Below are 12,664 nucleotides of genomic sequence, written 5' to 3' on the forward strand. Positions count from 1 at the left end.
ATTGGTAGCTTTATAGTTTCACTCAAGGAAGGAGTTCCAAAAAAAAAAAAAAAGTTTTACTTAAGGAAAAGAATCCCTGCCGACAAAAAAAAGAATGAATCCCTAATATGGTATGTGTAGTAAACGCTAACTCAGCTACCTGAAGATTTTAACAGCCTCCTGTCAAAATGTACATATGACGACGAACAAAGAAACAAGTTAAAAGGAAACATGTTGTAACTTCATAACTTACACAAGTCTTGGGGAAAAGATCTTTTGAAAATATCTAAAAAGAACCAAAAAAGGGTGAACTATTTGAAGGGACTGATGATGATCATTGGAAACAAACAAACAAAAAAATTGTTTTCCTTCTTTGTTTTCCATACATATAAAAACACATCTATGTGTATATATATATTTTACTCTTCTGCCCTTCGTTCTCCACTGTCTCTTCATTCTTCATGAGTCTTCTTACTAACCTCTTCCTCAGTACTCTTAGATGATTCATCAAACGCCAACAACTGCAAAGCAAAACAATTCATAAGCATTTGACTAAATCTGCGACTGTGTTCAAGTATACGGTTGCAACAATTGAAAGCTAGAAGTAAGAGAGAAGGCAAACCGGTTTGATGTCACCGTTCCAAAGGCAGTGAGAAGCCAAGAACCCAATAACGGCTGGGACAATGTATAACAAAGCAGGCTGAAACAGAGACAAACAAACCACAAACCCCATCAGATCAAATCTATGAAGCCTGGGAGGCTGGAAACTTCTACAAAGTGAATCACAACAATTAAGACACATAAAAAAAAACCGACCTGTGCTGCTTGAAACCAGTTCATGACTACAATAGTGAGGACAACTCCAACAACGTATCCCACAAATGCACTTGTGAAGTATTTTGGTTGACTACGTCTTGACACATCATATCGTAGAGCCAGTGCAACAAAAATTCCTATAAAAAAAACGAAAACAAGTGTCTCACATTCATATAATAATATCCAAAACATGTTTCTAGAATACTGAGTTAAGCATTGGTCCTAGAGGAGGACATACCAGGGATGACGATATCACCAAGCCCAAGCATGGAATAGGGTCTTAGAGCATCTCCCGTAGGGAACAAAAGCTGAAAAGTAATTGCAACAATGAGAGACATCACTAACAAAACTACCAAGAACAAATCAAATTAATTTTGGTTTAAATGTAATTTTGAGACATATTTTACTAACCTTTATCGGTGCATCAAAGGATTTGGCAACACTAACCATAACCGGAGTAAAGAAAACCCAGAAGATATCATAGAAAAACAGCCCAACCTGCAAGTCAGGTTATAAACAAACATTCCAAATGATTTTCAAGAATACTATTATTCATAAGGTGCATATCAGAGGTTTCATTCTTACCAAAAGGATGGCACCAGTCTTGAATGATCCAAGAGAGAGCATCTCAATTCCCTGTATTGGCCGCATCGTTAATTAGAAAAAAAAGACACAACAACACCAATAACAGTTATATTATATTCCTAGTAATTGGAAAGGAAGTAAACCTGAATGCAGAAGGAAAGGCCAAGGATGTTGTTAGCGAGCCAATGTTTTTTCCAAGCATACCAGGCGCAGAAGAAGGTTCCAGGGATCCCCGCAACAACTTGGGACTTTGTGAACTCTACCTCCAAAGCTGTTTTTTAAGAAAAAGGTTGAAAATCACATCCAAGACTATAAAAGAGAGAGAGAAAATGCTATAGCAAAGAAAAGCAAACTTTAGTTACATACATTTGAAATAAGGAAAAGGAAAACGCCAGACGATAAGATTGTCATTCCAAGGTTTTGGAAGAAACCTACTGATGCCAGGTAACAATGTCGCACTGCAAAACACACACATAATTATGTTATAAGTTAAAAAAAAAAAAAAGAAAAAAAAAAGAACAAGACATGACACAAAACTTAGATTTAGAGACATACGAAAGAGCGACGATCCCAAGAACAAAGAAGTAAGCAGTGAGCACAGCGTTAACCAAGTCCTTTGAGAGAAACTTGAACAACAAAAAAAGCGAGAGAAGCATAGCACTCCCAACCAATGGAAAACGCATGGCATGCTCTTTGGACATCGTCTCCTACAATCATTCCAAACAAACAACTTAAATCGAGTGAGAACTGTTCAAAACACCCAAATCTCTGGTTGCATGTTCTCACAGTTGGAGGAGAATCCTTCACGGAACGAAAGCAACCCACGTAGACAGTGAGACATGCCGTAAGAACAACATTCAAGTTTGGGTTCACCTGCACAACAAGCGGTGCCACCGTCAAACCTGAAACCCAGACAAACAAAAAGCTTCAATTTTTAACGCTTTGGGCCAACAATTTGAACACAATCAACACAAACCCAACAATTCTAAACCCTAGAGAGGGAACCCAATTGATCCATAACAGCCCCCAAATCACAAAATTGAGTAACCAATTAAACCGGAAAGCTATCGAATTTCATAAGGATATCACTAAACGAGAGAATCACATCGTTGTACAACCGATCGGAATCAAAAAACCAGAAAGGGGGTTGGAGCAAGTGAAACTTGTAAGCAAATTGTCATTGAGTGAAACGTAAAGGAGAACCTGCGAGAGCGAGATTAGCGATCCTCTCACAATTCTTCATGATTGTTTCGATGCTGTGTGTTTCGGTTTGCTCTGTGAAACTGATGAATGTATATAGAGAGAGAGATCCAGTGGTGGTGGGGTCAAGAGATCTGAATAAATTTAAAATTTATGAGAAGAGGTAGAAGAAGACGATGGAATTAAAAGGAAAGAATTAATTTATATGACTAAAAACGTCACTGGCTGTGATATATTTATGTCACGGGCTTATATGATTGGTTGCGTTAACGTGTTTCTTACATCAGACTCGTATTATCATTGGTTAGATGTCATTCACCTGTAACTCAGTAAATGGTAACCGATATTTATTTTTCTTCAACGGAAGACTAGTGTAATCATAAATGAACCGAACCATACAACAGAATAAATTAGAAATAGAAACACTGATAACCAGGGAAGCTATTAGATGTCAGAAAACATGACAGAGAAAGTGGAATCAAGGTAAGAAATTGTCAAAAAATATTAAAAAGTAGAATCTAACATTGGGGTATCATAATTGAGACATTGGTTCTAAAGGGTAATCATAAAATGGAATTAATTTAAGGTTTATATATTCATGCAATTCATTCATAATCAAAACCATTTTATTTATTTATTTTTTGAATGTGTGAAAATGATGAAATGAATATTCAATATCATTAGATTAAATAGTAAAATATTATTCAATTAATGGAATAAATCATTCCATATCATTTCATTCAAAAAGTTAACAATCTTAAGATATTCCAACAGACTAATTTAATTTTCAATTAACTTTGTTTTTCTATAGTTTTGGTATGGATTTCCAACTTATTAAGATATTTGTATGCTTGTATTTTTCAGTTTTTAATGATAAAAACTGCAAGATTTCCAATTCACACCTTCTTTAAGCCCAAAAGGATTCTTCACCTATCTAAAAAAAACCTTGTTTCATAGTAAAGACCAGGCCCGTACTGGTACGTTTATAACCACAATTTGGAAAGGATCTTATTACAAGCCCAAGTCGTACAAAAGGGGAAGTTTTATTGAGGGTTTTGGTGTCTTTGTTGTGGGTTCTGCAACATGTTAGGCTGTAGATTCTGCTGATTGGTTTGCATATTTCCATAGCCTCCTTGCTGTTGCTGCTGCTGTTGTTGTTGTTGTTGCTGTGGTTGCTGCGACTGTTGAGTTTGCATCATTCCGCTGTTGTTAAACACTGCAAGAAACGGCAATGGGAGCAAAAAAGAGTGAGCAGTTTTATTGTAAGATAGCATGTTTTAGAGAGCTTAGAAAACTTTCTTACTCTGGTCACCCAACATTTGAGACGCATGTCCTCTTTGGGCATTGGTACCCGAAACTCCATATTGCTGAGAACAATCAAGATCCCAGAGTCATCAGATTATTAAGACTCGTTCATTGTTTATTTCAGAACATGTTTTTTTTTTTCAATTTAATCTTTCAAAGAAGCATAGTGACAAGTAGTAGTTTTTGAGCTAACCTGCATTCTAGGATTAAGTGTCTGAGATTGCATAGATGACATGTTTGGTAACTAAATTTTAAGCATACATAAAGTCAACATCAAACCAAATAACCAAAAAACACATAATTAATTAATATTAATTAAGGAGCTTTAAAGAGAGGTGACGACTCACCATCTGGCTACTTGGGGAGCCTTGGGCAGATGTAAACATTGCACTATTTGCTCCACCTGAAAACTGGTTCAAGTGACGGTTCATCGCTGGATTGAGCTGTCCTTGAGACATACCATGCTGAATATGTCCACCTGATAGCTGTCTAGCTTGGTATTGTTGATGACCCATTGACTGAGAATATGGCATTTGATGTTGTTGCCCATGTAACTGGACAATATACACACAATCTTAAACTTAAAAAGAGTAAACAGATAACAAGACGAAAGCTTGTTTCATTTTATCCCACTGTTGGAAACTGTGAACTGTCACAAACCACTTACCGACTGAAACTTCTGCTGAGCTTGCAAATCGTGGAGTGATGGCATCTGACTCTATACAAAGTTAATACAAATATTCGAATTAATAAACAACAGAAAAAGTAAGTGAAGAACTATCAATGAATGAAGGTAATAAACATTAAAGCCAACCTGACCCAATGCTTGCATAGAAGATTGCCTGAGCTGTTGCTGTTGTGCAAGTAGTTGTTGTTGATGTTGAGGCAACTGCATTAACTTGGACCTTTGCTGCTGTTGAAGCTGCTGCTGTTGTTGCTGAGGCGAAGGGGCATTAAGCATACCCGCGGATTGAGGAGAATTGGAATATGGCAAGGGAGATCTCGCGGTGTCAAAGTTAGCATTAGATGGAGATGCAGCTGATCGTCCCATAAATTGTGCCTTTTAAAAAAAAAAGAAAAAAACTCAAAAGACATGAGCCTCCAATCCATAGACAATGATTCTAACACTCAAAATACGATGATATGCATAACCGAACCTGCATCGTATTCCCCTGACTGTTGATGTTGTTTGCTGCCACAGGTAATGCATTCTTGCCTAATGAAAGAGAGTGTCAGACTCATCAATAGCGTCAGAATGTCACTGACTATATATATACAGAGAAAGAAGTCTAGCTTGTATGGGTTATAACTTCTACCTGCATCGTTGACGAATAGCACATCAACGAGATGCGGAGGAAGTGCAGTGGTTATCTGTCTCTGGTCTGGAGGCAGCCTTGTTCCTAAGAAACACAATTGTAAAAATAAAAAAAAAACATGAGATGGAGTTGAGCAAAAAAAAAACGAAACTTGCAGTTGCTCTTAGTGTTAATCTCTCTTACCTGCACCATCATTTACAGCAGCTCGCAGCATACTCTCCTGCTCCTGGATCTTTGCAACCTGACCTTTATCCATAGTCGGAAGCATAGAAGGACCCTGACGTGCGCCGAATCCATAGGCTTTACGAGTATCAGCTAACACTTTCTCAGCACTCTCACAAGCGAATGCAATCAAGTTTATCCTCTCCTAGTAAAAAAAGACAACCATCTTCAGCAAAAAAAGAAAAAAGAAAAAAAAAGCATACAAAACTCTCTCACAACCTTAAGCTTTTCAATCTGCATAGGTACAGGCAAGTTCTGAACGCCTTGAAGCAACTGCTCTCTCTTGACGTTGTCATCAGCTTCCATCTCTGGAAGTAACTTTGATGACAACATAACCGGTAAAACTGAAACATCACACAAACCCCATTTCATCAGATTCGATACTTCAAACTTAAACAGTGTTCTAAACTAAGAAAGGAACATACTTTGAGCATTCTCGGCATTGACGTTCTTAGGAAGCACAACAAAGGCTTTGGAGACTTTCTTAACCTCTTCCACAATGTTAAAGAGCTCAAGATTCACCATAGAGTATTGTCCTAGAATGTCCTGCCTATTTTAAAAATAAAATGTTACAGACAACTTTTCCATATAGACAGACAAAGAAAGAAAGACAAACCACACACAAACCATTTAGGACTAGTGTTGGTTCGACCATAAGCGTCGAAATCTTCGAGGATCCGAGAAATAGCCTTGAACAAGCTATCGGCTCGTGTCTTCACAGACTCGAGGTTCAGAAGCTGAACGAGTTCTGGATTCAGCTTCTCGGCCACCGGAGGAGGCTGGCCCTGTGGCTGCTGCGTCGTTGTCTCCATTGATCCTCAACGATTTTTTTTTACCCTAACTCCGTAAAGACGCTTGCGTTGAATGAGAGAGATCCGAGAAGTGAGGGATTTGAGAGAGATTGGTTCCTGGTGAATCGGAGGATGAGCGATGTGTTGTTGTTCGTCGGAATTGAGCTCTGTACTCATCTCTTAAAGCTTTTAAGATGGGCCCATCATGGGCCTTTATTTGAAACCTGGACGACAATTCGGATTTTATTGAAAATATTATACAAAATTACCCAAAATTCAAAAATTACAGAAAAATTAATGTATAATATATATAATTGAACAATGTATGACAAAAAAAAATATTTTAAAAAAATTACATAAATTTTTTTTGAGTGTTTGAGTTAATTATTTAGGGTAAAAGATACTAGTTTTAAATATTATTTTGGATTTTAAAGTATTTACAGATAGAACTGGCTGAGACCTTTAGAAGCTTCACAGAAAATGCTAATGCACAGGACAAAGCTATATCTTACATATAAATGCTTTTTTGTTTAAATTAATTAATAAACATTGTTTGTTTTTTTGTATTACAAAGAATGGAAAAAAGAAAGAAAGATAAAAGCTATAATTTTGTAGGAAGGGGAAGAATAGAGATTTGGCCGTCATGGCGTTACTTTGACAGCCTCCAAAGAGACATTATACACTAAACATATCTACCGGAGTTCCACCACTGGTTTTTGCCTTCTTCTTGGAACCAGTTCAGAAACCTGCAAGTCTTTTGTTTTACTTCTTGCTGGTTCTGAACAAAACAATACTGGTGACTGACTTCTACAATGAGAATGTTCTATCATCATTCATCAAATCCCTCTCTCTCTCAGTTCGGTTGCTGCATCTATATAATAAGGAAAAACATATCTTAGACTGTTGAGTTGATTTTGATGATGTTAGCAGAGACCAGAAAAAAAATGTGTCTATTTTACCTGGGAGAACAAGTATTCGTCCAACATGGAGATTGAGCAAGGCAAGGAGCTGCTGCTAGAACCAAACCTTGCCTGGCTGTTGTTGTTGTTGTTGTTGTTGTTGTTGTTGTAAGCAGAAGTTCCAGGTGGTGGTGGTGGTGCTTCGAAGAATCCATTCATATGATAGTCTCTCTGGTTCATTGGAAAGTTAAAAACCGGAGGATGAGGAAGAGGAGGAGGAGGATACGTTTGGTGGTGGGGCTTCACATCGTTCTGGATATTCGGATTGTATGAGATCATGTTGTTATTAGTGAATGGCTGCTGCATGTTTATTTGCGGTTTGATATCTCCGTTGGTAGTGGTTGTTAATTCATCAAGAAAGCCTGGATAGCTCCCAAATGAAGAACTTGCAGAGCACTCAACTTCCCTTTAGAGTAAATAAAGAGATTTGATTTAAGAAATGACTCAGAATTAGAAGAAGAAAAATGTGAGCTAACCTTTGTGGGATTGGATTGTGTTCCTCGGTGACAATGTTGGTGGTGTTGTTGCTATTGAGTATCCATGACATGGACTGAAGCTGTTGTTCTAAAGGAATCTCAATCCCATCTTGCAACTGAAAGTTCATAAGTCAGAGATTAAAACTGTTAAGTGAGAGTTCAAAAAGAAGATCATTTCAGAAAATTACCGAGCAGATTGACCAATCTTTAACGAAGTTTGCGTTCTCGATTTGCATTGCTTGTTGCTGCTGCTGCTGCTGCCCCAAATGTTCCTATAAACCAAAAAGATTTTGAGCAGACGAAATGAAGTTGAAATGGTTTTTTAAGTTTTAATAAGAAATGATACCTTATGCGCACGCAGTTGATCAAGGGATTGCCTGATGGAAATCTCGAGCTGTCCCAAGTGGTCAACGTTGTTTATCTTATCAAGTTCTGTCCAGTAACTACAGAAACATGATACAAACAAGTATGAAAAGAAGTAGGAACAACAACAAAGAATCATAACAAACTTTCAGAATGATCTTTACCTTAATCTTCCATGTATCTCAGATATCCGAGCTTGCAAGACACTTGCTTGAGTACTCAAGTCCTGAGAAGAAAAATGTGGGTTTATAAAGTTCTAGGCTTAGAAATGTAAAAAAAAAAAGAGTCTTTAAAGTGAATTACCTCTGTTGTTGAATTACTGAAACCAGAAGGAAAAAAAAAAGAGTTAGAAGAAGTTCATATATATATAGAGAGAGAGTACTATTAGTTGCTACTCACCTTGAGGCTATTAGTTCTCTTATATTTACATTGTGATCCAACTTTAAGAACGTTTTCTTCAAGGTCTGAGCTTTCAAACACACACACACACACACACAGTTGAATCAGTGACCAAACGAAAAAAAGGCTTGTCAAGAAATGGAATCAAACTTGATAGATAGTGTGAAACAACTTACTTCAAGACTCTCGACCTTCCTGTTTTCACAAAAAAAAAAAAAACAATGAGTAGAAAAACAAGTGAACATATCGATAAGAAGAAAGATAAAATAGACAAACTTTTTTGTTCTTTCCTCCGGTGTTACTTGAGAAAACTTAGCAATCACCTCTTCAATGCTACTGAAAGAAAATACAAAAAAAAACACCCACAATCAGACAACAAAACACACACGACAAGATGATCATGTTCGAGAAAAAAAAAAGCATAACCTTCTATGACCGCAACATAGTGAAGCTTTACCAGCAGGAGAGAACATAAGAAGAATAAGATCAATGTCACAGAGAATGGAAAGCTCATTAGCCTTTTTCAAGATCCCATTTTTCCTTTTAGCAAACGTTGCTTGGCGTCCGTTTGTATTCTCTAACTTCTTTATCTTCAATTTTACCCTTCCCATCCTTATACATACCACACAACAATCCAAAACTTGGGAAGATGAGATCATGATCCAGTTACATTTTAAATAAAGATGAGATCTTTTCAAATGTTTTTAAAAACCCTAATCGTTAACTTGTTTGGGAAGGAAAAAGAGAGAGAGAGACGAAAAGGGAAACTTACCTAAAGAAGCAAATTCAAACGCCAAGCGGATACTAACCATGGAGGGAGATCTTAAAAAGGACCCTCTCAAGAAAGAAAGAAAAAAACTTCAAAAGGTAGTATCAAAAACCAGAGGCAGAGAGAGAGACAGAGAAGATGAGACTCTGCGAAAATAACGGTCTTCTGATAGAGCTGCTTGAGAATAGGGATCATCACCCATTGGAGAAGACGAAAGAAAATAAATTAAAAAATTCTCCAAAACGTTAACGTTTTATATTATCTAACCGTTATTACCATTATTCCCTAAAATGAAGCCGTGTCAATGTTATCTAAGACAGGTTTTGTTGGACCATGTGTTGTTTGATTAAGAACTCAATTGATAGGAATCTGAATTCAATATGCAACTGATACGTTGCATAATGGCTATTCTTCTCTTACGACATGCACTGACCTGACCATAACGAGCGATGCTGATGTATAAGAGGGCGACGACCCATCTTCGATACTATCTGTAAGCTGATTCAAGTTTCTTCTTCTTCTTTTATTTTCAGAACAAATTATACTTACACGTACGTGTTGGAACTTACATTTTAGTTCAAACTTCAAACCCACAAATCTCCATGCAGCTCGTCTTACTCCAAGCTTCTGCATTTCTTCTTCCTTGCTATATCATGGCTTGGACCATTAGTATTGTATTGAGTATATGATTACAGAAGATTCTATAGTATATGAACCACAGCTTGACTTGGGACGAGCATATCATCATCTTGATTTCTGTTGCAGTATGTAACCGAAGAAATACTCTCCCTCTTGTCTGTTATTCGTCTTGATTTCTTTTCTTGAATATGTTTCTCTGTTGATGAAAACCATTGTTCTAAAAAAATGATCATAATCCAGTGACGCCTTTGTTGGAACTACTTTTTTAGCAATGTATTCATATGCTAAAAATAGAGTTAGTGTGAATGAGAAATGGAAGTCTAATGTGTGTGATTTGAAAAACTTGTATAGAGTTACAAATATACACATTAGATATTTGGATTTGGGTTTTTGATTTGTTAGTTGGACTTCATGTTCATTAACTTAATCTTATAAACCAAATATATGTGATCTTTTATATTGATAAAAATATAAAAAAGAAATCCATTTAAAGTATATTATTTTGTTTGAATGAGTCAAATAATAATAATTATACTTTTTATTTTCTTGGTCAAAATGTGAAATGAATTCACATAATAATGACAAGAAATAAAGTCTCCATTAGTGCACCATGGAGGTTTCATTTTTATGTTGAAAAATGAAACTTGTGCTTCACATTATTTTCTATATAATGCCTCATGGCAATGTAGAAAGAGACACACATCAATAGCAAAAGAAAAAAACTACATTCTCCCATATTGAAAAGTTATGTTAGTATTTTTTATTTCTTGTGTCTGAGAGTACAACACAAAACTAGTTTCGCCAGGCTTCTGATAGAGTGACGCAAATTCAGAAGATTGTTTGCAGTTGTATCCTGGGACTCATTACGTTATCGAACCGTCGCACTACGGGACGTATTTGAGTTAAGGAAAGAGATAATATCTCGCCTCTGCAGTTGTATCATCTTTTTCTTACTCTTTGGTATAATTTTATCATTTATATTCTTTACAATATTCAGTAATCCGTAGTTTATAAAATACGGTTCTATCAGTCTTAACTCAAATATCCGTTTATTGCTTTGCACTAACCGGACTGATTATTGTAAAAAGTATTTTTTGTAAGAACATGTTGATTGATCTTTGGAAAAAGATGCCGGAATCAAATCTATAGGATTATTTCAAAATAATCTTTCTAGTAAATTTTTGTTTGTATTATTTTACTAACAAAAACTGATTTTTTTTTTAAGTGTTTTGTTGTGAGCACAGGAAACAAAGAATTCATGGCGATGGTTGAATGATTCTGCCATTCTAATCATTTTTAGAATTTTATATTAAACTTCAAAATCGATCTTGGTTTCAGCACTAATTTTACTAACATTGATTTAAGTTTTATGAAACTTGTCAACAGGTGCTGATCGTGAGTTTTAACAATCAACATTTGTTATAATCTCTACTTGAACTGAAAAGGGAAGTTGGTTCCGTATAATTTAATTGGTCAAAATGTGTTATTGCTTTGACTTGGTAAATGATAATTATTTTGCTTTAATTATCAAGAATGGTTTAACGTTTTTGATTTCTTTTTCAGATTTTGGGATAACTTAATTGAGTTATTAAGCATGGATGACCATGAGAAAAAAAAAAATTGATTCAAGTTTCAAAAATATGGTGAAACCATAGTGATAAATAACATTTTGATTCTTAAGGGATCATGTTATATGAATGGAAATGGATTTTTGTGAGTCGACGCCCTAAATTGAATTTGGGAGAGGTCTGCCACATATAAATCATTTGCCATAAGAAATAAAATGTTTGTTGATATTGATCAAAACATTTGTATTTCGTCAATGCTTAAATGCACCTTTTAAAAAGGTTGACCATGCAAAACCAATGAGAATTTTCAGATCAATATGACTGAAACTGACATGTGTATTGTAGTTTTTAAAGTCAATATGTTTGAGAATAATCATAGAAAATGGTGGTTTTGATGGTACAAATAATATCATATAATGATATGTATATTTTCTATAAAGCAAAAATATATTTTGAAAAAAAAATCAAAATATATACAAGTTGGATTTTTAAATCAACTTGAGAGAACTATGAAAATAGTTGTATTCAAAATGTGATTTTCCGAGAATGAATTACATTCTAAAGAAAATTGTAACAATTTTGAAATTGTTTTTTATTTATTCATTTAAATCTAAAGAGGTTGTAGATTAAATTTCTAAACTCTTAAGAGATGTTAAATGTAAATAAATATGCATATTTTTGAGCTATTTCAAGAAATGTGGGGGGAAGCTTTGCTTACCAAATAAAGTCATTGGCAAGAGGCCAAATGAACTTAGTGATAGTTATCAAACTATGATTAAAAAAAAAAAACTAGTTTCATACACTGAGTTTTGAGTATAATGGTTAATTGTATCTTGAGAAAAAAAAAAGATGACAAAAATCATTAGACAATTGATCTCGACTAATCTCAATAGATTATGTTCAATGTGATGACAACCTAGGATCCTGTTATTAAAGGTGTGTCATGAGATCAAATTGTAATATCATCAAGAGGAATGGGTTTAGCCTATGAACTAAGATGAGGTTTGGCGGTAACTCTACTTATCAGATTGGAGATCCCAAGAAATAGGTTCAAGGAGACAACTAAGTCAAACTAAATCTGCCCAAAGCACTGTAAGACTTCGGTCTATACCCAGTTCCCAGGATGATTAAACAGTGCTACATGTAAGGAATAGAGGATAAGCATTTGCTTTTAATGATTTGTGCCAATTGTTTTGAGATATGAATGGAGTAGTACATGATACTCCTCTAAACAAAACTAATGGCAAATCACCTTGTGGGTGTGAAATGGGGCCGTT

The 12,664-nt window shown here is 35.4% G+C and overlaps 3 protein-coding genes across 4 annotated transcripts; all 3 read right to left on the minus strand.

Moving 5' to 3' along the window:
• Positions 1 to 198: 198 nt before the first annotated feature.
• Positions 199 to 2,742, minus strand: LOC108827443 (signal peptide peptidase). Its single transcript, XM_018600841.2, has 11 exons — positions 2,584 to 2,742; positions 2,167 to 2,282; positions 1,936 to 2,087; positions 1,747 to 1,838; positions 1,524 to 1,651; positions 1,381 to 1,431; positions 1,207 to 1,293; positions 1,034 to 1,103; positions 796 to 932; positions 602 to 679; positions 199 to 500 (listed from the first exon to the last, which is right to left on the minus strand). Exons 1-11 carry the CDS (start codon positions 2,621 to 2,623, stop codon positions 432 to 434), a joined length of 1,020 nt encoding a protein of 339 aa, XP_018456343.1. The 5' UTR covers positions 2,624 to 2,742; the 3' UTR covers positions 199 to 431.
• A 773-nt stretch (positions 2,743 to 3,515) lies between these two features.
• Positions 3,516 to 6,380, minus strand: LOC108823793 (mediator of RNA polymerase II transcription subunit 8). Of its 2 annotated transcripts, XM_018597075.2 has the most exons (12): positions 6,051 to 6,380; positions 5,849 to 5,973; positions 5,643 to 5,767; positions 5,385 to 5,568; positions 5,202 to 5,285; positions 5,043 to 5,101; positions 4,700 to 4,945; positions 4,553 to 4,603; positions 4,233 to 4,439; positions 4,079 to 4,129; positions 3,884 to 3,947; positions 3,516 to 3,796 (listed from the first exon to the last, which is right to left on the minus strand). In XM_018597075.2, the coding sequence occupies exons 1-12, from the start codon at positions 6,233 to 6,235 to the stop codon at positions 3,624 to 3,626; spliced, it is 1,554 nt and encodes a 517-aa protein (XP_018452577.1). In that variant the 5' UTR covers positions 6,236 to 6,380; the 3' UTR covers positions 3,516 to 3,623. The 2 variants fall into 2 exon arrangements, with proteins under 2 accessions (XP_018452577.1, XP_018452578.1); XM_018597076.2 differs by lacking the exon at positions 4,079 to 4,129.
• Positions 6,381 to 6,722: 342 nt separating this feature from the next.
• Positions 6,723 to 9,381, minus strand: LOC108826566 (agamous-like MADS-box protein AGL30). The gene is made up of 12 exons (XM_018599939.2): positions 9,184 to 9,381; positions 8,838 to 9,023; positions 8,688 to 8,747; positions 8,588 to 8,606; positions 8,412 to 8,476; positions 8,316 to 8,331; positions 8,177 to 8,238; positions 7,996 to 8,092; positions 7,838 to 7,921; positions 7,650 to 7,765; positions 7,174 to 7,579; positions 6,723 to 7,085 (listed from the first exon to the last, which is right to left on the minus strand). The coding sequence occupies exons 2-12, from the start codon at positions 9,020 to 9,022 to the stop codon at positions 7,068 to 7,070; spliced, it is 1,128 nt and encodes a 375-aa protein (XP_018455441.1). The 5' UTR covers position 9,023; positions 9,184 to 9,381; the 3' UTR covers positions 6,723 to 7,067.
• Between the last annotated feature and the right edge of the window lie 3,283 nt (positions 9,382 to 12,664).

Source organism: Raphanus sativus, chromosome 9, assembly GCF_000801105.2.
Source record: "Raphanus sativus cultivar WK10039 chromosome 9, ASM80110v3, whole genome shotgun sequence".
NCBI lineage: Eukaryota > Viridiplantae > Streptophyta > Magnoliopsida > Brassicales > Brassicaceae > Raphanus > Raphanus sativus.

Coding starts and splice junctions, on each gene's coding strand:
- LOC108827443 (XM_018600841.2), bottom strand. CDS start 2,623: ATGAAGAATTGTGAGAGGATCGCTAATCTCGCTCTCGCAG. Junction 2,283..2,583: donor CGCTAATCTCGCTCTCGCAG/GTTCTCCTTTAC, acceptor TCTGGGTTTCAG/GTTTGACGGTGGCACCGCTT. Junction 501..601: donor GGAACGGTGACATCAAACCG/GTTTGCCTTCTC, acceptor TTTGCTTTGCAG/TTGTTGGCGTTTGATGAATC.
- LOC108823793 (XM_018597075.2), bottom strand. CDS start 6,235: ATGGAGACAACGACGCAGCAGCCACAGGGCCAGCCTCCTCCGGTGGCC. Junction 5,768..5,848: donor CAATGCCGAGAATGCTCAAA/GTATGTTCCTTT, acceptor GTGATGTTTCAG/TTTTACCGGTTATGTTGTCA. Junction 5,286..5,384: donor TGCTGTAAATGATGGTGCAG/GTAAGAGAGATT, acceptor TGTGTTTCTTAG/GAACAAGGCTGCCTCCAGAC.
- LOC108826566 (XM_018599939.2), bottom strand. CDS start 9,022: ATGGGAAGGGTAAAATTGAAGATAAAGAAGTTAGAGAATACAAACGGA. Junction 7,922..7,995: donor ATCAACTGCGTGCGCATAAG/GTATCATTTCTT, acceptor TTTGGTTTATAG/GAACATTTGGGGCAGCAGCA. Junction 7,766..7,837: donor AAGATTGGTCAATCTGCTCG/GTAATTTTCTGA, acceptor ATGAACTTTCAG/TTGCAAGATGGGATTGAGAT.